The sequence below is a fragment of the Lynx canadensis genome, chromosome C2 (genome assembly GCF_007474595.2).
Source record: "Lynx canadensis isolate LIC74 chromosome C2, mLynCan4.pri.v2, whole genome shotgun sequence".
Taxonomy (NCBI): Eukaryota; Metazoa; Chordata; class Mammalia; order Carnivora; family Felidae; genus Lynx; species Lynx canadensis.
In genome coordinates this window covers 146,464,937-146,487,741 of record NC_044311.2, presented here as the reverse complement: position 1 = coordinate 146,487,741, position 22,805 = coordinate 146,464,937, and the positions used below count along the sequence as shown (strand labels likewise).

The 22,805-nt window shown below is 48.1% G+C and overlaps 1 protein-coding gene and 1 non-coding gene across 4 annotated transcripts in view; one reads left to right on the top strand and one right to left on the bottom strand.

Moving 5' to 3' along the window:
- URB1 (URB1 ribosome biogenesis homolog) overlaps positions 1-22,805 on the top strand; it is a 73,961-nt gene that overhangs the window by 4,496 nt on the left and 46,660 nt on the right. For 2 of the 3 annotated variants that reach the window (XM_030328987.1, XM_030328986.1), the window contains exons 4-10: positions 1,061-1,193; positions 7,053-7,149; positions 9,625-9,710; positions 11,086-11,211; positions 15,562-15,686; positions 19,723-19,918; positions 21,428-21,565. In XM_030328987.1, the coding sequence (XP_030184847.1) occupies positions 1,061-1,193; positions 7,053-7,149; positions 9,625-9,710; positions 11,086-11,211; positions 15,562-15,686; positions 19,723-19,918; positions 21,428-21,565 (901 nt within the window). Of the gene's footprint in view, positions 1-1,060; positions 1,194-7,052; positions 7,150-9,624; positions 9,711-11,085; positions 11,212-15,561; positions 15,687-19,722; positions 19,919-21,427; positions 21,566-22,805 lie in introns of those variants that run through there. The other variant, XM_030328989.1, reaches the window with a different exon arrangement.
- Positions 3,302-3,386, bottom strand: TRNAR-UCG. The gene has a single exon. It is a non-coding gene; the product is annotated as a tRNA-Arg (tRNA).

Here is a 22,805-nt window from a genome sequence, read left to right as displayed (position 1 = left end):
ACCACGCGTCCTTGTCACGCCTGTGCTGCTGTTCTTTTTGCTGTTACGGGAACACTCTGGACATTCTTTACGTTTCCTGCCCTTCTGTCCTAGCGGCTCTTTGTGGTCACCGCAGTCTCCCTCCCTCTCTCCTTCAGGACCCTGTGGTCCAGAAGTGTCATCTCAGGGAGGCCTTGCTCCACTGTCCTCCATTTGCTGTCACTTTCTGTCCTTTTAGCTGGCAGGCAGAAGTATCCATTTGTAGGTCTATTCGTGCAGCCAGACATTTGACATAATGTTCTAGGTCCGTCTATTGACTGTCCACTTCCCTTTGCTGGAATGCAAGGTGCATGCAGGCGGGGGCCTTGAGTGTCGTATGAGATGCTGTCTTCCAGCACCTCGAACGGGGCCTGGGGTGTGGTAGGCACGCAGTCAACCACGGGTTTTGGGGGGCAGTGGAACCGAAAGGCAGCTGAGAGCTTGCTTTTGGAGACGCCCGCTCTGAAGATGTCTTCGTGCCCTCAGTGGCGGGGACGAGCCGCGGGTCTCCCAGTTACGTGATGAGTTAGTGGGGAGAGACCTTGCCATCTTCTTTGTGTCTCACATTTTGTATTCTTGGATCCTCTTCAGACTCCGTTTTTTTTTTTTTTTTTTTTTTTAAATGTGTATTTATTTTTGAGACAGAGAGAGAGACAGAGCATGAACGGGGGAGGGTCAGAGAGAGAGGGAGACACAGGATCGGAAACAAGCTCCAGGCTCTGAGCTGTCAGCAGAGAGCCCGACGCGGGGCTCGAACTCACGGACCGTGAGATCATGACCTGAGCCGAAGACGGATGCTTAACCGACTGAGCCACCCAGGCGCCCCTCAGACTCCGTTTTTAAGCTTTATTTGGAGATTGTGTGAAGTTTTGGTTTTGGGTGTTTTTGTTTTTGTTTTTGTTTTTTTAAGCATGCCTGCCTATCTGTTTCCTTCCTTTTTCTGATTTGGGGAGAGCAGACCGCACAGCCTGGAGTGCACTTGGCTTTGCAGTGAAGTGGCTTTGTGCTTCTGCTCTTCCTCACGTGCCTGATGTTCCCACAGGATGGCTCGAGCCTGTCTGAACCTGATGGCCGCCATGGTGACCCAGGGTCCTGAGGCCGCCAGGGACGTCTGCAGCCATTTTGATTTGAATAAAAAGACCTTGTACACCCTGGCGACCAAGAGGGATTCAAAGGTGAGGAGCTCCCAGCGTCTTGTACCTCCCGTGTGTTTCCTTGCTCCCTGGAGGGCCGTAGCAGTTTGTTTCTTGTCCTTTCTTCGACTTTGGTCTTCATGGGGGCGGAGTAGAAGGCCTGTATGTGTGGCAGAGCCTGGATGACAGGGACATCTGAGGACGGCTTCTCTGGGGGCTCAGCATCGCCGTGCCCTCCTGGCCCGTGAGGATGACATAGCTCGTGAGCGTCTTCACAGAGTAGACGGAATAACCTCCCACGTACCTCGTGGGGTGTCCCGGTCCTGGTCCTATTCTGTCCGTTTTGGAGAAAACCCTTGGAAGTTTCAACTAGGAAGTGGCATCATCAAGGAAGATACTTAAGGCTTTTTAATGTTTCTTGTGCCTCCTGTTTGTACGTCTTATAAGGAGTAGGTGCTGGACTGTGCCAAAGAGAATGGAAGTGTGAATGGTTTTCAGGAGAGTTTTTTTTTTTTTTTTTTTAATGTTTATTTAGTTTTGAGAGAGAGGGAGACCGAGACACTGAAGCGGGCTCTGTGCTGACAGCAGTGGGCCCAACGCGGAGCTCAAACTCACAATCCATGAGGTCATGGCCTGAGCCGAAGTCGGACATGCCCCTCAGGAGAGCTGTGTTTTTAAAAAAAAAAAAAAAAAAAAGAAAAGTTCCCAGGCACCTGGGTGGCTCAGTCAGTTAAGCGTCTGACTTCAGCTCAGGTCACACAGTTTGTGAGTTCGAGTCCCACGTCGGGCTCTGTGCTGACAGCTCAGAGCCTGGAACCTGCTTCGGATTCTGTGTCTCCCTCTCTCTCTGCCCCTCCCCCGCTCACGTTCTGTGTGTCTGTCTCTCTCTCATAAACATTAAAAAAAAAAAAAAAAAGTTCCCTGGTGGCCCTAGAAGTTTCACTTGGGTTGAGAGAGGTTCTTGAGGAGAAAGCACGAGTTTGAGGACTCAGAAGCTGCAAAGAGTTGTGTGAGCCCTCCCTGCTGGCATGGCTGTGCCGTCGACAGCTGGGGCTCCGTTCTCCACACCCCCATCCCGAGCACAGACGGCAGACCGACGGTCAGCAACCTGTCTGCCCAGGTGGAGGGCCACGTGAGCGTGATTTACTTCCGCACCCCGTTCTCTAACTCTTCAGGGATTCGGAGTTTCCGCACCTGCAGGTAATAGACTGAAGGTTAATCATAGTAACATCAAGTAACTTGTTGGCTTCGGGAGGTTGGGCCCCGTGTTGAGGGTTTTCCTGGAATTACAAACAAGGTGTTCCCTGAGGAAAAAAAAAAAAAATCCCAGATCTTAGTGTCTCGCGGATTCTCTTTTTTTAGTACCGTGAATTATTCACATACTCTGTGTCAACAAATTCCGTTCATTGAGTGATGGCTCCTGACATTTAAATGCATCTCGAAAAAGAATCTGCGTGCCGTTTGCACAATAGGGCAGATGTCATGCTTCTTTGGTCTTACCTGGCAGTCAGCCTGCCAGTAATTACCCAGCAGATTCCCTCCCTGCTTCCGCTCCCTCTCTCTTGACCTCAACTAGCTCAGCCTCCTAAGTAAAATATGTCAGTGCCCAGACCACCCACCAAGACACGACTGGGGCGTCCCTGCCTGAACCCCGGCTGTAGGCCGCGCCCGCTTCACCTCGGGGTCTCGGCAACTTATTTTACATTTCCTCGGTCTGTAAAATGAGAATTATCGTCAAGATGAAAGTGTTTTTACTTTGTGGCATACCTTAAATGTTTTGTTTTAGGAAATGGTTTTAGACATTAATTTTTTTTTTTTTTTTCCCATATAGGGATGTCAGGGACATTAAAAAAGAGAGCAGGACAGAGAATCCCCACCTACCTGTCCTCCAGCTGCAGGCACGGCCCCCTCTCCCACATGTTTGGTTGTTTCGGGATGGTCTAGTGCCGCAGATCCCACCCGGGAACCGCATTTCCCCGTAAAAATTTCAGCGTGTACCTTTAACAAAAAGTGAGCTTTTAAAATTTTTTTTTTTTTTTTTTTACGTTTTATTTTTGAGACAGAGAGAGACAGAGAATGAACGGGGGAGGGTCAGAGAAAGGGAGACACAGAATCTGAAACAGGCTCCAGGCTCCGAGCTGTCAGCACAGAGCCCGACGTGGGGCTCGAACTCACGGACCGCGAGATCACGACCCGAGCCGAAGTCGGACGCTCAACCGACTGAGCCACCCAGGCACCCCAAAGTGAGCTTTTAAAACAAAACCACACTACCATCACCACACCTAATACTGCTCACAATTCTTAGTATCCGTGAATGCCCATTTCGGTCTCCGTTTTTCCCACTGTCTCAGAAATGTCATGGGGCGCCTGGGTGGCGCAGTCGGTTAAGCGTCCGACTTCAGCCAGGTCACGATCTCGCGGTCCGGGAGTTCGAGCCCCGCGTCAGGCTCTGGGCTGATGGCTCGGAGCCTGGAGCCTGTTTCCGACTCTGTGTCTCCCTCTCTCTCTGCCCCTCCCCCGTTCATGCTCTGTCTCTCTCTGTCCCAAAAATAAATAAACGTTGAAAAAAAAAATTTTTTTTAAAAATAAAAAAAATAAAAAAAATATAAATAAATAAATAAATAAAAAAAAAAAAGTAAAACCTGGGGCGCCTGGGTGGCTCAGTCGGCTGAGCGTCCGACTCCGGCTCAGGTCATGATCTCGCGGTCCGTGAGTTCGAGCCCCGCGTCGGGCTCTGGGCTGATGGCTCAGAGCCTGGAGCCTGTTTCCGATTCTGTGTCTCCCTCTCTCTCTGCCCCTCCCCCGTTCATGCTCTGTCTCTCTCTGTCCCAAAAATGAATAAACATTGAAAAAAAAAAAAGAAATGTCTTTACGCTTTGTGATTCAGATCAGGATCCAGACAAGGGCCACCCATTGTGTTTGGTGGGTATGTTTCTTAAATTTCTTCCCTGGCTTTGAGTTTTCTCAAAGCCCCGCCCCCCCCAACCCTTCTCATGCCCTTCGGTTATTGAAGAAGCTGATAGATCGATAGATCTATTTTTTCTTAATGGGTGTGTTTTAGCATCTTGGAGGGAATTCTTAAAGGTTTGTGAAAAGAGTTATTTTTCATCCAGCCAAAGAAAGCGCTGTTCAAATCCTTTGGCAGAGAGCAGTTTTACCAAATATGTTTTGGTCTATTTTAGACAGCGTTTTGCAGAACGAGCCGTAAAGAGCCCGGGATGCTTTCTTCCTAGGATAATAACGCTGTGAAGTCAGAGAGTAGGAATGGGGCATGTGGCCCTCTTGCCTTCGATGGAGCTTGCTGGGACAGAGGGCAGAGGCCCAGGGGACAGTGAGGGGCTGTCTGGCCGGGGGCGTGAGCGGGAGGCAGGGCAGTGGCTGCTTGGAGGGGGTGCACGCTGTGTCTAGGGTGATCTTGGTGTGTTCACAGTCAGGGGTCTGAAATTGGGGGCTGGCTGGGATATGCAAGATGGAGGCCAGGAGGTGAGGACCCACTTGCATATCAGTTCAAAATTCATTGCTGGGGGGACCCTTGAGGGGATCTAGTCCAGCTTCTGTGTACAAGCAGGATGGAAGGATCCAGAGTGGCACATAACTGCAACCGACCTTCCAGGGCCCTGACTCCCAGTACTTAAGTGGGCACCCCCCCCCACCCCCCCAAACTTGCAGAACCTTTCCAGCCAGCCAGCTAGCAGTACCTCACTGAACCTTACCAGGCAAGTTTTGGCATCTCTCCAGCATTCTTGCGAAACACGAGGCACACGTGGGTCGAGATAACAAGTTACCTGTGCTTGAGTTAGTTGATGTGTTTCTTTTAACGAGGCATCTAGATAATTCGGGAGCGGTGGCTCCTTTAAGCTTCCTGAGGACAGGGATGGTATCTTAGTCGTCTTTGAGTCGTCTCTCAGCCCGAGATTATGGCGTCTTGAATATAACTGCTGTTTGCACACCACTGAATTGTTGTGTTTTGAAGGCACTAAAGCGTTGCAGGTACGCTGAGGAAAAGCAGCTCACTTTCAAGACCTTAGTGACCGTGGTACCCAAACTCTGTCTTGTGAGGAGGCCCACAGAGTCGTCCCCGGAATGGGGAGCATAGTTTTGAGCGCTTAGTGTATTTGGAATAAACCAGGATCGGTCCGAGAGGGTCTTGCTGAAATGCCGTGGGGCACGGATGGAAGTGGAGACCCAGTGAGGACAGCGAATGTGCAAGGCCTCCGTCTGGATGTTGCAGGGTAGGGGTCTGATGGCCTTTCTTTTCTCCCCAAGAAACAGACACCCGACAAAACAAGACAGAATTAATTCAGTTCTCATGTAGAGGCCTAGGTGGTTCCAAGTGCGATCCTTGCAGATTGAGAAAAAGCAAGATGAAAATGCCGTGGCAGCTCGGAGAAGAAAGCACTTGTCCAGTCAGACGTAAAGTCGAGCACGAGGCAGTATGTTTGTACAATTATTTCCTGTTTTCCAGTTCCAGTACGTACTCACTTAGTAGCTGCATGTCCTTGAGTGAGTTTTTAAAGCCTGTTTCCTCATCTGTAAAATGGGCGTAGAAGGCGTCTCCACCTCGAGTTCAGAGGAGTAAATGAAGTAACAGATGTGCAGCCTTTGACTTAGTGTCTGGTGTAGTGAATGCTCAGTAAATGACATTCGCCGCCTCCTCCTCCTCCTCCTCCTCCTCCTCCTCCTCCTCCTCCCCCTCACCACCACCCTGCCACTACCAAATGGAACGGAACCATCTGGAGGGCAGACTTCTTAATCTTTCCGGGCATTCAGGGAACTAATTCTCTGTGGCATTAACTTATTTCTTGGCAACCAATCAGGGTATCTTTGGAATAACTCAAGTAGGGAGGAGGTGACAGTTGAAGGAGTGGAGGATCCCAGCGTATGAGCTGCTGCTGGTACAGCCGGTGAGCGTTCCACATGACTCCTGGCGTGTGAACCCGATGAGGAGACATGCGTGTGTCTTAAAATTACTGGGAGGGAAAGCTGATCAGATGGCCCCCGCGACTTCCCCTGAAGTGTTGGCTACCGGTCATGGCCTGTGGGCCTCCTCGGGGACGCCCTCTGTCTTGGGTCGCGGCTGACACTGTCTTGGGTCGTGGCAGAATAGTGCAGATGTCAGTCCCAGGAAGGCCACGCAGGGTTGGTAACAGGACAGCGTCTGGGCCGCGGTGTCTGGTGTGAATTTATAATACCTGATGAAACCCAGACAGCACCTCATTGGTGTCAGCAAAAGCAGAACCAGTCTTTCCATTGGCTTTGGATTTTCAAAAATGCGTATATTATTTCATTGGAAAGTGAAGTAGATGGTGTCTGGACAGGCTGGGAATCTTCTGCTCCATACCAAAGTGGTCCAGACACCCAATGACTGGGTGTCTACGTTATGACTGGGAAGGGGACTCAGCCAAACTTTACCCATGCTTCTCTATTTTTTTTTAATTTTTTTATTAAAAAAGATTTTATTTTTTAATCTTTATTTTTTGAGAGAGAGACAGTGTGTGAGCTGGGGAGGAGCAGAGAGAGATGGGAGACGCAGAATTCGAAGCAGGCTCCAGGCTCTAAGCTGTCAGCACAGAGCCTGACGTGGGGCTCAAACTCACAACCTGTGAGATCACGACCTGAGCTGAAATCAGACGCTTAACCGACTGAGCCACCCAGGTGCCCCTACCCATTCTTTTCTATTTAGAAACAGCTTGAAAGACAAGGAAAAGTAGAGCAGAAGATCGAGGGAGAAGAGCAGAGAAAAGGTTCCATGTTCCCATAGAGACATGACCATTGTTTTAGACTTTGAGCCTTCTGACGGCACAAGCCCCAAGGCCTCTGTGCCATTGGGACGGGAGGGGCGTGCGTGCCGCCAAGTCCCTGCTTCCTGCACGTGACACGTGGTCTCCTTCGCCCCCCCAGGGTGTGCACGACGTCCGTCTGGCCTACATTCAGTTCGCCCTCTCCTTTCTGATCGCCGGTGATGACAGCACGATAGCACAGGTTCTGGAGTTGAAAGGTAGGTGCGCCTCTTTGTCTCGTAGCAAAGCCTGGTGGCGATTATGTTTTGGAAAATCTGCTGCAAAACATTTTTCCAGGTTGAGCAGTCTGCAACCTTTACGGCCGCTGCACACACTAGAATGGAGGACGCGTGTGCGGCGAAGCCGCGGTCAGTGCGGTTTTGATGTCGCTCGTGAGCACCGACAGAGGCATTCCTGTCATGCTACCTGGAATGCTGGGCGACGTGCTGACAAAGGAGAGATGCAAACTTGAGAGACCTGTACGAACAAGGGAGGCTCTGTGGCTCCAGAACATGCACAGATACGTAGCCCTGGCTGCCCGGCCCTCCTTAGTAATTGGCTTCGGAAAACTAAAGTTTAGTTACTTCGGTGGCCTTGCTGAGTGTTACCAGAATATCGGTAATGGAGCTTCAGAGAAGTCTAGCTGGACCACCTTCTGGTGGCTGTGGCCGAGAGCCTGTTCGGGCCGCTTGCTTCTCATCGAGAGATTGAGTAAGACGGAGAACGATGGCGCTAGAAGGCACTTCGCACGTAGCAGGTGTTCGGTGTGATACCAGGCTCTGTGCGCAGGTTCCACGTCCTTGCCAGAGCTCTGGGAGTCAGAGGAGCAGCACGGTGCCTGTGGCCCGGGGTGGCCGAGTCTCCAGTCCTTCTCTCACCTCCCCCAGGGTGGGAGCCCCGAGCTCTCTCTGGACAACAGCCAGCGACCGTTTAAGAACAGGGTGGTGGGTGCCGGTCGCTCCATACGGTGTCAGCCCTGGTCCGTGCAGGTAGCCCCACTGACGGGGGAGGCGGTGCCACGGAGGAGACCCCTTCGTTGCACGGTGCAGCAGACAGGCCTTAACTGCTGTGGCCGCTCCTGTGTGAGGTCTGCTGCTGCTGCTCCCAGGGCTAGGGTTCTTCCGAATTCCCGTGGTCGTCTGCGCCGTCCGGCCTTTATTAAAGCACGGCGGTTTGGGGTTACTCATGTGCGCTGCTGATGGGGCAGGGTTGTACTTCAGTTAATGTTTTTGCAGGGCGCTTTGCAAAACTTGAAAAATGCGTCGAAACTTTAAAAATGTGTGATCCATGGGGCGCCTGGGTGGCGCAGTCGGTTGAGCGTCCGACTTCAGCCAGGTCGCGATCTCGCGGTCCGCGAGTTCGAGCCCCGCGTCGGGCTCTGGGCTGATGGCTCGGAGCCTGGAGCCTGTTTCCGATTCTGTGTCTCCCTCTCTCTCTGCCCCTCCCCCGTTCGTGCTCTGTCTCTCTCTGTCCCAAAGGTAAATAAACGTTGAAAAAAAAAAAATTAAAAAAAAAAAAAAAAAAAAATGTGTGATCCAGCAGCCATTCCACGTCTGGCCATTTATCCTAAGGGTAGAATTAATGATGTGAGTAGAGGTTTTCTTAGTGGATAATTTTTTCATGTTCGCTGAAAATTGGACTCCTCCTAACTGTTGACCGTCAAGGGATTGATTGCACAAACAGGACTAATCGTAAGGTGGAACGCAGCTGTTAGAAATGACGTAGAAATATGCTTCCCGATGTCAGCCTTTTAAACGACATATGATTGGGTGTAGACTCAGTTATAAAACTCTAGTATCCCATTTTACTGAAAGATACATTTAACGGAATATGGATATATCAGAAGGTTAGCGGTTAACTAGTTACCTCTGGGTAGTGGAATTATGTTTGCTTTCAGATTTCATCCTTTTGGTTTGTTTGGTATTTTCTGATTTTTCTTCTTTTGAGAATGAATTTCCTTTGTAGAAAATATGTGTGTGCCCTTTGAGCACCTCTGGAGCAAGCAAAATTCTAATTGCTTTGATGTTTCTGCCCAGTGTCACCATTACGTTAGTCATGATACGGCATCGAGCTGTGGTAGCTGATTCCTTGGAGATCAAAAGCATGAAAAGAAAGCAAACACATCATCCCAAATTCTACCACAGTTAATAAAATGATTTAAAATATAAATCTGGGGGCGCCTGGGTGGCTCAGTCGGTTGAGTGTCCGACTCTTGATTTCGTCTCCGTTGAAGACGGATCGAGTTCTACATCTGGCTCCGTGCTGAGCACGGGGTCTCCTTAAGATTCTCTTTCCCTCATTCCCTCTGCCCCTCTCCCTGCTAGCCCTCTCACCAAAAAAACATATATAGATAAAGATATAGGTATCAGCAAATCTAAGCAAAGAGAGAAATTCCGCAAAATTGTACGTACATTCTCTGTCAAATAGTCAGTATGAAGGACAGTAAAACAGAACTACTGAACCTCTTTAATGGCTCTGTCATTGTTTTACCTTTAGATATTGATTTCCCATGTCATGAAGTGGTTTATTCCTACTGTGAACATGTGTAATCAAAAACGACAAAACCTTCAAAAAATAAAAAAGGGAGCGAATGGCATTGTTTGCTGTGCCACTTTATGAAGTCATTTGTTCTCTCATCTGCTCTCGTGTTCAAAATATTTTTGAGTTTAATGCTTTGAACCTTTTCCTTTCAGAATTTATTCCTTGCATTTTTAGCTCGGGCATAAAGGAAGACAGGATTTCTACCGTCAATATTTTGTTATCCACGCTGAAAACAAAGGTACGTGTTTGGTACTCAGTGGTGTTCTGTGGTTTGTCTTCTCCAGGGTGTGACAGGACCCTAGAGCTACAATGTCTTAGGGCGCACAGGCTGTGGGATGGCAAACTGTTCCTTCGGGCTGCAGTTTTATCACCCTAGGAGACACGCTGTTGCTCGCCCTTTCACGGGGAGCCACAGGGATAATTGGGAGCTGTAAGTTATGGCTGTTTTCATTTACACACCCGGCAGAATGTGACTTTGTATCGCCTTATATATTCTGCCTTTTACAAGCATCTTGTAGAAACTTTAAAACTGGCTGAACGAATCACTGACTTTAATACAGAAGCAACTTAAATGCTCAGTTAGAAAAACTCTATGACTCTGCCAACACAAAAAGTCGTTAAAAGCCATGAACTGGCAGTCCATATAAAAATGGCTGATTAGCATAGTATTTGAAACTGTGGTTCTCAGCTGGGGGTGGTTTTGCCCCCTCCACTGTAGACATTTGGCAGTGTTGGAAACATTTCTGGTTGTCATAACCGGGGAAGTAACAACTGGCACCCAGTGGGTAGAGACCAGGCCCAGCGTCCTGCCCGCACAGGTCCGTCCCCTGCAGCAGTTATTTGGGCCAGAATGTCAGTGGTGCTGAGAAGCCCTGATTTAAAGTAACACAGGTCATGAGGTACAGGTTTTTTTCACCAACCAAATTAGCACTGACCTTTTAAAACAATGCCGTTCGGTGCTGGCAAAAGTACCTTTGAGTCGGGTGCTTTTGTGGAGGCAGTGTTCTAGCAGGTCTGGCGGTGTGCGTTAGAGGTCTTCAACATGTTCCCAGACTTGGGAACCTCAGAACCACCCAGGACACCCTGGGAGGCACCGGGAGTGGGTTTGAGGGGAGCTGAGGCCTTGTGCCACAATTCCGAGTGCATAATCAGGGACGCAGGCAGGACTCGGTGCAAGGAAGCAGACGACAGAGTGCAAACAACCTCACTTCGCACCCCTGGGGAACGGTGACATAAATTATGGTCGCTAGAATGATAGCCTTCCAAAGTGGTGTTCTAAAGGAGTTTTTAATAATGTGGGAAAAGTTCATACTATTTAAAAGTAGGCAGAAAACTATATATAATCTCACAGAGACAAAAACAAAACAAAACACAACAGTGATACACATACATCTTCTGTGTTGCGGGATGGAGGGATGAAAGGAAGTATACCAGATGCTAACTGTATCCTAGGACGGTTCAGATACCGATGAATTTGTATTTCTCTTTATGTTTTTCCTTTTTCTGGTCAAATGTTTTGCCGTGGGTCCACAGGATTTTGGTAATGATGAAAAACAATACACACTGTTGTGAAAATCGAGCTCCTTGAAATTCATGTGTTTTATTGTTTTCAGGTAGTTCACAATAAAAATATCACAAAAACCCAGAAGGTGCGTTTCTTTACGGGGCAGTTGTTGAACCATATAGCAGCTCTCTACAGCTGGAATGGGATTGTTGACGTGAACCTGGAACATGGCAAGGTACAGTCCTGTTGGGTTTGAGTTGACCTCCCTGTTAGTGTGTGAGCCTCACAGCTGGAGACTGGGGAACGTACCCCCTAAAGTCCCTCCATTCGATCTGTTTCTCTTGGCTCGTGGTTATATTGATTCTCCGCTTAGATGAAATATGATCTTTTTAAAGTTTTTTTTTTTTTATAAGATTGTTTCTATTCTCTGAGGTATTTTGATATTAGACTTTTTTTTTCTCCCTTGAAGGGAAAACCGTTACTCCTTTTAGCTGAGTGACATGCTGGTTTTCCCTGCTGGGCTTGCCCAGTAGACGCATAGTATTGACCTAGGCTCTCTCCTCCTCTCATTTACCTCTTCTTTTCCTTCTTTCCATCCTGTTCATACCAGCTCTTAGAGTTTCAAGGCCCGTTGCTTTTACTTCCAAGTGTCTAGGAAAACCCCAATTTCCTCACCTACTGACATGTGTAATTTATTTTGTAATAGTTCCTCAAACGTTGAATTCCTTTCAAGTTGACCCAAGGCCAGTGTACATTTTAATCCTCATTTTGATTTTCTTCAGGGTGTTTCGGAACATGGACTTGGCCAGAGTAGTGAAGGCTCAGACTTCCTGTGAACTTTATAGTAATTTACCTCTCAAGAGCCCTGTGTTTTACGTCCTTTTATCTTTGTGACTGGCCTATGTCCTCTTGTTTTGAACATGTTTTGTACGCCCTATTATCAGGAAGCCTCGGGGGCTTAATAAAAACACTCCCAAATGTGGAATTTTATTCAAAAGACCAAGAGAAATTAAGTCATTCTTAAGCTTGTTTAAAACTACAGGTTTAAACTTGCCCCTCTTAAGAGTATTTTTTAATCTTTTTTTTTAATGTGTCTGCTTTATAGGTGAGGACATTCAAATTCAGGGAGGTCAGTAATGCTCTCACTACTGGTTACATTCTGGTGTCCAGCCAGAAGCTGTCCAGGAGCCTGTTAAGAGTTGCCTCATTAGAATAAAAAATGTTCCTACCACGTGGAACATTCCAGGGGATTTTGGAGCCCTGTGTGAGAATTGGTGTTACCCCCATCACACAAGAAATTACCGGGGTTCTAGGGGCTCTCCACCAGGAGCTGGGGTTGAAGACCAAATACAGTTGACCCCTGAACTATGCAGGGGCTGGGAGGGCCGACCCCCATGCAGTCAAAATCCGTGTATAACTTTTAACTCCCCAGAATCTTAACTACTGGGGCACCTGGGTGGCTCCGCAGTTAAGCACCCAACTCTTGATTTCAGCTTGGTTATGATCTGGTGTTCATGAGTTCGAGCCCTGCTTCGGACTCTGTGCTGATAGTGCAGAGGCTGCTTGGGATATTCAGTCTCCCCCTCTCTCTGTCTCTCTGTCTCTCTCTCTCTCAAAAAATAAATAAATACACATTAAAAAAGAAAAAAAACACTTGGGGTGCCTGGGTGACTCAGTCAGTTAAGCATTCGACTTCAGCTCAGGTTATGATCTCACAGTTGGTGGGTTTGAGCCCCGTGTCGGGCTCTGTGCTGATAGTTCAGAAACCTGGAGTCTGCTTTGGAGCCTGTGTCTCCCTCTCTCTCTCTGCTACTCCCCTGCTCGCTATCTGTCTTTCTGTCTCAAAATAAATAAACGTTAAGAAAAAAAAATTTTTTTTAACTCTACTAATAGCCTACTGTTGACTGGCAGACTTATGCGTAGCAAAAACAGTCAATGAACACATATTTTGTATGTCATATGTATTGTAAACTGTATCCTTACAATAACGTAAGCTGGAGAAAAGTAAATGTTATTAAAGAAATCATAAGAGAACACATTTATAGTACTGTACTGCATTCATGGGGAAAAAAAGTACACATAAGCAGATCTGTGCAGTTCAAACCTGTGTTGTTCAAAGGTCAGCTGTATTTCTTTTTTTTTTTTAATATATGAAATTTATTGTCAAATTGGTTTCCATACAACACCCAGTGCTCATCCCAAAAGATGCCCTCTTCAATGCCCATCACCTACCCTTCCCTCCCTCCCACCCTCCCATCAACCCTCAGTTTGTTCTCAGTTTTTAAGAGTCTCTTATGCTTTGGCTCTCTCCCACTCTAACCTCTTTTTTTTTTTCCTTCCCCTCCCCATGGGTTTCTGTTAAGTTTCTCAGGATCCACATAAGAGTGAAACCATATGGTATCTGTCTTTCTCTGTATGGCTTATTTCACTTAGCATCACACTCTCCAGTTCCATCCACGTTGCTACAAAGGGCCATATTTCATTCTTTCTCATTGCCACGTAGTACTCCATGGTGTATATAAACCACAATTTCTTTATCCATTCATCAGTTGATGGACATTTAGGCTCTTTCCATCATTTGGCTATTGTTGAGAGTGCTGCTATAACCATTGGGGTACAAGTGCCCCTATGCATCAGTACTCCTGTATCCCTTGGGTAAATTCCTAGCAGTGCTACTGCTGGGTCATAGGGTAAGTCTATTTTTAATTTTTTGAGGAACCTCCACACTGTTTTCCAGAGTGGCTGCACCAGTTTGCATTCCCACCCAACAGTGCAAGAGGGTTCCCCTTTCTCCACATCCTCTCCAGCATCTATAGTCTCCTGATTTGTTCATTTTAGCCACTCTGACTGGCGTGAGGTGGTATCTCAGGGTGGCTTTGATTTGTATTTCCCTGATGAGGAGTGACGTTGAGCATCTTTTCATGTGCCTGTTGGCCATCTGGATGTCGTCTTTAGAGAAGTGTCTATTCATGTTTTCTGCCCATTTCTTCACTGGATTATTTTTTGGGTGTGGAGTTTGGTGAGCTCTTTATAGATTTTGGATACTAGCCCTTTGTCCGATACGTCATTTGCAAATATCTTTTCCCATTCCGTTGGTTGCCTTTTAGTTTTGTTGAGTGTTTCCTTTGTTGTGCAGAAGCTTTTTATCTTCACGAGGTACCAATAGTTCATTTTTGCTTTTAATTCCCTTGCCTTTGGGGATGTATCAAGTAAGAAATTGCTACGGCTGAGGTCAGAGAGGTCTTTTCCTGCTTTCTCCTCTAGTGTTTTGATGGTTTCCTGTCTCACATTCAGGTCCTTTATCCATTTTGAGTTTATTTTTGTGAAAGTTGTAAGAAAGTGGTCTAGTTTCATCCTTCTGCATGTTGCTGTCCAGTTCTCCCAGCACCATTTGTTAAAGAGACTGTCTTTTTTCTGTTGGATATTCTTTCCTGCTTTGTCAAAGATGAGTTGGCCATACTTTTGTGGGTCTAGTTCTGGGGTTTCTATTCTATTCCATTGGTCTATGTGTCTGTTTTTGTGCCGTGTATTTATTTCTTATATCACAATATCAGTCACAATGCAAAAGCAAATAGAAGCTTAGGAAAATGATTTTCTAATTGAAGTGTATGCTGTAAAGAGAGACTCTATTTTTTTTTTTTTTAATTCATTTCTGAGAGACAGTGAGAGAGCACATGCACTTGCATAAGTGGAGGAAGGGGCAGAGAGAGAGACACAGAATCCAAAGCAGGCTCCAGGCTCTGAGCTGTCAGCACAGAGAGGGAGACACAGAATCCAAAGCAGGCTCCAGGCTCTGAGCTGTCAGCACAGAGAGGGAGACACAGAATCCAAAGCAGGCTCCAGGCTCTGAGCTGTCAGCACAGAGCCCGATGTGGGCCTCACACCCACAAACCGTGAGATCTTCACCTGAGCCAAAGTCAGATGCTTACCCGACTGAACCACCCAGGTGCCCCAAGAGAGATTCTTTAATGATGGGGGTACGGATACTGATCTGCTCCGTATTTGCTAACGCAGTGGGGAGTTCCACTATGTGATCCATGGTTTGCCCTTACATAAAATGGTGTAATCATCTCTACCCTGCCAGAGTCATAGGCCTACCATAAAAATTAAATGAGAACCCTTACTGTGGAGTGCTTGGAAACAATGAGACATGACTTAAAGTGTCCCCTTATCTGTTGTTTCTTGTTCCAGCAACTCCCTGTTTGTTCAATGTTAAGAATAAATACTTTCTTTTTAAATTCAGCGTATTTAAACTAAAACAAAAACAGTTCACCCATTTTTTTCCACTCCCCCCCAACCTCTACCTCTGGCAACCACCAGTCTCTTCTCTGTATCTATGAGCTTTTTTTTTTTTTTTTTTAATTTATTACTCAGTTTCTTCTTTTTATATTCCACATATGAGAGTATTTTTGTCTTGTCTTGATTGGTGTTTCTGTTCTTTGGGGTTTTTTTTGAATGATACCAAGCATGTAAGATGTTTTCTAAGTCATCATCAGGCACGTGGTATCGCCCAGTTTTTACTCTGTAGATGTTACCGAGGCTCATGAACTTGAGATTTTCATTGAATTTTAAAAAACTCTTGTAGACTTCTTCTGAGGACGCAGGGAAGATCCTGGTGAGGGAGCTTGTTCACACCTTCCTGATGGATCTTTGCTGTTCACTCAAGCATGGGATTAATTTTCACGACGCATCTTTCGGTACCGTCGGCAGGTAAAGTGGCACATTTGAGAAGCGCGGGCCTGTGTTCCGTCACGTACATGACTTCCAGCGGAAGTCTGTAGAATAACGGAATTGTGGTGGTTTACAACTAGAATTTTAGACATGACCTCACTCATTACAGGGACGAACATTTGGAAGCCCAGAGACTCCCTGCTCATCACGTGCCCTTAGGGCACAGGGCTCAGGGTAGCCGCTGACTTAGGCCCCCAGTAGGAGGTGTCTCACCCAGGGGGGTGCTGCGGGTTTCACTCAAGACTGTGGCGTCGGCTGGGTCCGAGGAAAGTCTTACGGCCACCTTGCCAGAGAGGGTAGGCCCCTTCACAGGCCGGAGGCGGGAGCCACCGCTCTCCCAGTTTTGCAGGTGAGGGAAATGGGCACAGAGAAGTTGGGTCACTCAGCGTGTGTCAGAGTTAGGGTTTACACCCAGGGAATCTGGGGGCCCCTGGCTGACTGACACTTGATTTCAGCTCAGTCATGATCTCACAGGGGACCAAGCCCATGTTGTGCACTGAGCTAACAGTGCTGAGCCTGCTTGGGATTCTCTCCCTCCCTCCCTCCCTCCCTCCCTCCCTCCCTCTCTCTCTCTCTGCCTCCCTCCCCCTCCTCCTCCTCCACCTTCTTCTTCTACTCTCTCTCTTTCTCTCCCAAAATAAATAAACTTTAAACCCCGGGAATTTGGTTCCAAGTCTATCCTCGTAACAGCTAAATAGTCCTTCCTCTCCTCAAAGCTGCTGATGTGCTGGGTTTTCAAAATTTTGTTTCATGGTGCACACTTATGGGCAATGTTTCATCAGTAAGGAAACATAAAGTCCCCACCTGATGGTTTAGATGATATTCTTTTAGATTTTCTCTGTTAGTCTAACGGTAAACACATATCCATGTTACTATTTTTAATAACCAAAATACTCTAATGTTAGATTTATCAACCTGCTTTTCTTCCCCCCGATGGTAAAAATATTGGGTATATTTTCTGTTCATTGTGAATACCTTCATTTTTAAAAATTTTTTTATTTTACCTCTGTGGCGCTTTTATCATAAGGATCTGGATGGTTTGGTTTAGTTTCTACCAGTTAGGAAATGACTGATTCCTTCAGAATGGGATAACACCTGTGGAAATTTTTCTCCCTGCTTGTGACTTGTTTTGATTCTGAGATTATTATGACTTAATTTGCCACATTATTTCTTTTTCTTTCAACTTTGTTTCAGTGATACTGTAACTTTGCTCTCATCAGGGAAAACAAGCTCACCTTCCTGGTAACATGTAACAGCAGACTTTTATCGTCTAGTATGATGTAACACCATGCTTAAAACACATTTTTTTCCCCCTAAGACAGACCCATAAAATAGGTCATTTGATGAGTGTATTTGAATCAGCTTGTGGGTGTGGGTCTGTTCGAATAAGCTGTGGTTTATGTCAGTTTTTGAAGCCAGGGACAAAAGACAAATGTTTGCGCTTAGGGGAGAGGAAGGGAATTTTGTTTGTGGGGGCGTTAATGGAAAGTTTTGAGAAAATCGACATGTGCGGTTCCCCAGCGGAGGTGAAGCTTGCTCCTTCCCTCCCTCCATTCAGGTGTCTGTGCACATGTCGCTATATCCAGGAGGCCTTCCCCAGCAGCCCTTTTCTGAAATAGCCCTTCCACTGTCCCTGTCCTTTTGCCTTGCTCTTGACTATGACTTACCACCACCTTGCACATTTATCTATTTGCTTGGTCATTATGTGATAGATGAGAACCAATGTGAACAGAGGCTGGTCTGTTTGGGATCCCCAGTGTCTAGGACAGTGCCGGGCACCCAGTGGGTGTGTGAAAGCCAGGGATTATAGTTGGTAAACTTCTTCTCTAAGGGAAGAAGTAAGTATTGGAGGCGTGGTGTGCGGTCTGTATTGTGACCTCTCAGCTGTGACATTGTAGTGCCGGAGCAGACATGGACATAAACAAATGGGTGTAACTGTGTTCCGATAAAGCTTTATTTACGAAGATAGATAGTGGGCCACAGTTTGCCAACCCCTGGTGTGGAGGTTAAGAGAACAAATTCTGGGGTCAGCTCTGAGACCTTGACAAGTCCTACTGCTCTCTGCCTCTGTTGCCTCATCTGTAAAATGGAAATAAGGTTGGCATCCACTTCAGGGGGAAGTAGAGCGTGGGAACTGCCTAGAGCAGTGCCCGGCCCACGTTGCACGCTGTGGAAATATGTTACTTTATTGCATTGTCCGTTAAAATAACGTGGATGTTTATAGTATTTTTAGCGTACTTTGTAGTATTCAACGTGTTTGTTTGACAGCAAAAACTGTTCGTGAAATTTTCATATTAGGAATTTTAAACTTTTTTTTTAAGTTTATTTATTTTGAATAGAGACAGAGCACGAGCAGAGGAGGGGCAGAGAGAGACAGACAGACAGACAGACAGACAGACTCCTAAGCAGGCTCCACACCGTCAGTACAGAGCCCAGTCGGGCCTCAAACCCGTGAGACCAGGAGATCATGACCTGAGCTGAAACCAAGAGTTGATTGCTCAACCGACTGAGTCACCCCAGGCGCCCCAAGAATTTTAAGTTTTTGAAAAGATAGCTTTCTGATCAAAATTCCACTCTAATTCAATTTTTGAAAAATGTTTTATTGTAGGTAAAGCTGTCATAATGCATCTTAATTTTAGTCAATTCATAAGGGGACACAGAACAGTGAGGATTCTGGAAGCCGTCAACGTGGCATGCTAGTGATACATTCTGAGATGTTTTGGATTTGGTGACTTCCCGGGAACAGGCAGCTCTGAAAAATCATCCTCCCTTAGAAGGATCTGGGGGTAACCCTAGAGTACCGTGGGCTTGGCTGTGTAGATCCTGGGCTGGCTCCTTCCTTTACGCAAGATTTAATGTCTACAGGTTTTCCTGATTCTTATTTTTATGATCTTTTGAAAACTGCTCACTTAGGGACAAGTTTTGAGTATTTTCATACAGTAGATTTTTTTTTTTTTCTACGTTAGCTTCTTGCAGCAGCTCAGTGAAGGCATAGGAATTTGAAATACGTTAGAAACGGAGGAGGCAGAAAACCTGTGGAAAGACTTGGAGCCATTTTGCCGAGTTTTAGAAATAATTTATGGCACTGTGGACTGTGGGGCAGTTCATTCGCCCTTCACGTAAAAATCTTTTCAAAAGTTAAATGCATTCTCTGTTTTTTTATACCTAATGCTTACACGTCTATTTATTTACATACATGCCTTTTCGTGTGCGGTTGGAGGAAAGAGGTCAGGAAAATCCCACGGGGAAATTAGGGGAGTGGATTCCTCCCTGCGGGTTTGGCCCTTTCTTTACATTAGCCTTGACTTCTGGGTAGACTGGTAGGTGTCCAGGGTGGAGACAGAGAGTGGGTTTCTTCCTTCTCTTTAAAAGTCAAATGGAGGCGTGCCTGGGTGGCTCAGTCTGTTGAGTGTCAGACCCTTGATTTCAGCTCAGGTCATGATCTCAGGGTCGTGGGATCAAGCCCCGTGTTAGCCCCGTGCTCAGCATAGAGCCTGCTTGGGTGTCTCTCTCTCTCTCTCTCTCTCTCTCTCTCTCTCTCTCCCTCTCTCTCCCTCTCTCTCCCTCTCTCTCCCTCTCTCTCCCTCTCTCTCCCTTCTGCCCCTACCGCCCGCCCCCCAAATAAATAAAATAAAAGTCAGATGGAACTCAAGGGAGGGAAGGAGAGGTTGGAGACAGGAAAGGAGAGACTTTTTCAGCTACTCAGAAATAGAGGAGAGAGATTCAAGCCCTTTCTTGGGGAGCTGGAACCCTGCACGCCATGAAAACACCCCACTTAGTGTCACGAGGGAAATTCAAAGGTGAAATTTGCCGGTTGCCGTGTTTCAACTGTGTTTCCTGAGGGCGATTTCGAGGAGCTGCCGCTCTGACCCTGAGCGCTCAGTTTAAGTTTATTTATTTTGAATAGAGGCTTGTTTTTATTCTGAGATTATTATGAATGAATCATGAATTATGAATTATCTCAGTGTGCTGTGGAAATTCCCTGCCGACCCTTGTCTCTCTCTCTCTCTGGCAGAGGCGGGAACCTGACCCTCCTGCACTTCCTGTTGGGTTTGAAAACTGCAGCAGACGACGAGCTGGTGGCCGAGCTGGTGGTGAACATCCTCAAAGTGTGCCCGGACTTGCTGAACAAGTACTTCAAGGAAGTAACATTTTCCTTTCTGCCCAGAGCGAAGTCCACTTGGTCAAATAACATCAAACTGCTGAACAAGGTGAAACCCCCGGGGCTCTGGCCTGTGTCAGGGGCCGGGAGAGGGAGAGGGGGAGTGACAAGCCGATGGACTGCAGGAAGGACGGAGAACTCGTCCAGCCATTCTGCAGGGGCGACGTCAGCTCACGTGGGGCTGGCGTCCCTGTCCTCTGAGGACATCCTGCTCTTCGCTGAGCAGAACTTCGAGGTGGACGCCTTTTGCATCTGTTAAGACAAATGCGTCTGCTTCGTCCAGATTTTGCTTAGAGGGAGATCTCGGTGAATTTTGGCACATTGAGGCTGACGTGAGCGAAAGGTGTGAAATGGAGAACCGTGTTTATTTTTATTTTTTTTATTTATTTATTTTTTCAACGTTTATTTATTTTTGGGACAGAGAGAGACAGAGCATGAACGGGGGAGGGGCAGAGAGAGAAGGAGACACAGAATCGGAAACAGGCTCCAGGCTCTGAGCCATCAGCCCAGAGCCTGACGCAGGGCTCGAACTCACAGACCGCGAGATTGTGACCTGGCTGAAGTCGGACGCTTAACTGACTGCGCCACCCAGGCGCCCTGAGAACCGTGTTTAAAGACCGCCGTCTTAAATACTTAGAACGACGTAGGACACGCTGTGAAACGATGCTGTGTCTGTCTGGGTGCCGGTGTGCGAATGTCCTCCTGATCAGAGTCCGCCCTCCTTCACCCACCGCCGCGGACGTGCCTGCTGCACGTTCTTTCGCAGCGCTGCCTGGCTCGGGGTGCGCTGTCCGACTCGAGGTCTGGTGGTGAAATAGCGAGGGTTGCGGTCTTGTGCCTCCGCTAGGCAGGCGCGGGTTATCTGCCAGACAAGCTCTCACCCACGCTGACTTCGTTCTCCTTGAGCGCGTGCGGTCCCCATGTGGATCTTGGGGAGAGAAGGAGGCCGTTTGCCCCTTACGTTGGGGAGGGGGGCGGTTCGTGGCCACCCCCACCCCCGCTGGGGGCTGCTCTGGTTCCGCCCTCCCCCGGGGAGGGGTTGGGGGGGCAGGTGCGCAGACTTTGCTGCCCTGGGTGCGAGCCCTCGTGTCACTGCTTCCTAGCCGGGTGCCCCCGGGGGAAGTTACGGGATCTTACTGAGATCCAGCTTTGTCATCCACGAACGCTTTTTACTGTTAGTGTCCAAGGTCTCTACCCTAAAGGGTGGTCATGAAGTGTTAAAAAGATGACACAGTGTGTCAGGTGCCACAGCCAGTGAGTAGCGCGATTGTTACTTCCAGCGGTGACTTCGTCGCCATCAGAGGTTTTAAGAGGCCCCCCAGGCCGCAGGCAGAGCTCTGCTTTGAAGGTCACGGCTCTGTAGCAGGCAGGCTCGTGAGCTGACTTTTCTCTGACTAGTAGAGTTGGGGGTTGACCGTCCGGAGCCTGTTCCTTGGAAGTCCCTGGACGTCCGTCACTAGGACTGCTGCGTTGGACTGGCTTCGCTGTGGGGTGCCTGCAGTTGGCCTGGTTTGCAACGGAACCTGTAGCAGCTCATGCTCTCGTCTCTTTGTCGTAGATCTATGAAGCCCAGCCAGATGTTTCCCGGGCCTTTCAGACCAGAGAGTTCATCCCCTTGCCTCGGCTCCTGGCAATGGTGATGGTGACCACCGTGCCCCTGGTGTGCAATAAGACGATGTTCACCCAGGCATTAAATGTAAGTGGTCACCTTTCTTCTAGAACTTTCTCCCGTTCACTGCACTGGCCATGCTGGGGATTGTTCCGAGAACGCCTGCCTGGATTCAGCGGCTGGTATTTTGTCAGTGAGCCTCAGGCTTTCCATGTTTCCACTCACCTGCACAAGGGCCCCTGGAGCCCAAGGCACGTTCCGGCCAGGGGATCTTCCTGCTCCAGCACAGCCAGGACCATGGACCCCTGCAAGGCTCTGCGCTCGCCTGAGGGTGGAAGCCTGTTAGACTCAGAGGAAGGGAAGTGTGTTTGGCTACAGCCCAGTGTCACGTATGAAAGTGTTAGCTCAGGGTTTGTGGAAGGGGTAGGACTGAAATTTGCCTGGCAAATCCCGTCTCTTGTGATTTAAGTGAATGAGATTTCTGGGGAACATTTACTTTGAGGATGAGCTGTGTCGGGCATTTTGACAGGACATGTGCACGGAGAAGTGAAATTCCATATCGTTATTCGTGATGGCGGTCCCTGAGTCCCTCCAGAAGCCACCTTCTCAGGGACTCATGTGTCTCCCACCCCAGCACCGTGGCCTCAAGCGAACGGCTGTGAGCTGTCGGCACACGTGGGTCCCGTGCCCTGCCAGCCCCTCCTAAACCCAGCTTCCTCAGCACTCAGCTGGGAAGGCCGAGTGTCCCCACGCTTCTAGCAGGCTGGGTTGTTGTGTGGACACAGCGGGACCAGGGTCAGCCAGGGTGGGCCGCACAGGCAGGAGGTGGCCCCGGCAGCGAGGGGGCGGTCAGCACAGAGTGGTGAGGACCCCCTAGGATATGCAGCCGGCCTCAGCATTGTTTTTAAAAATGTTTATTTTGAGAGAGAGAGGGAGAGCGTGTGAGCAGGGGAGGGCGGAGAGAGAGGGAGAGAGAGTCCCAAGCAGGCTCCACACTCAGCATGAAGCCCATTGTGGGGCTCGATCCCGTGACCGTGAGGTCGGGACCTGAGCTGAAATCAGAAGTCAGATGCTTAACCGGCTGAGCTACCCAGGTGCCCTGGGGCTCAGCATTTTCGGTGCCTGTCCAGGGTTTGTGCTGGCAGTGGGCTGTGGGCGAGGAGCAGGGAGGCCAGAACGAAAGGCCTTTTGTTCTGGTTGCCAAATCATAACAGTCAAAATTGGGACCCTGCTCGCTTGCCCATCTGTCTGGTGGGGGAGACAAAGTGTTTTATCTCAAGGGGCTTTCAGGGAAACAGCTGAAAGGCATGTGTCTAATGCAGTGCTA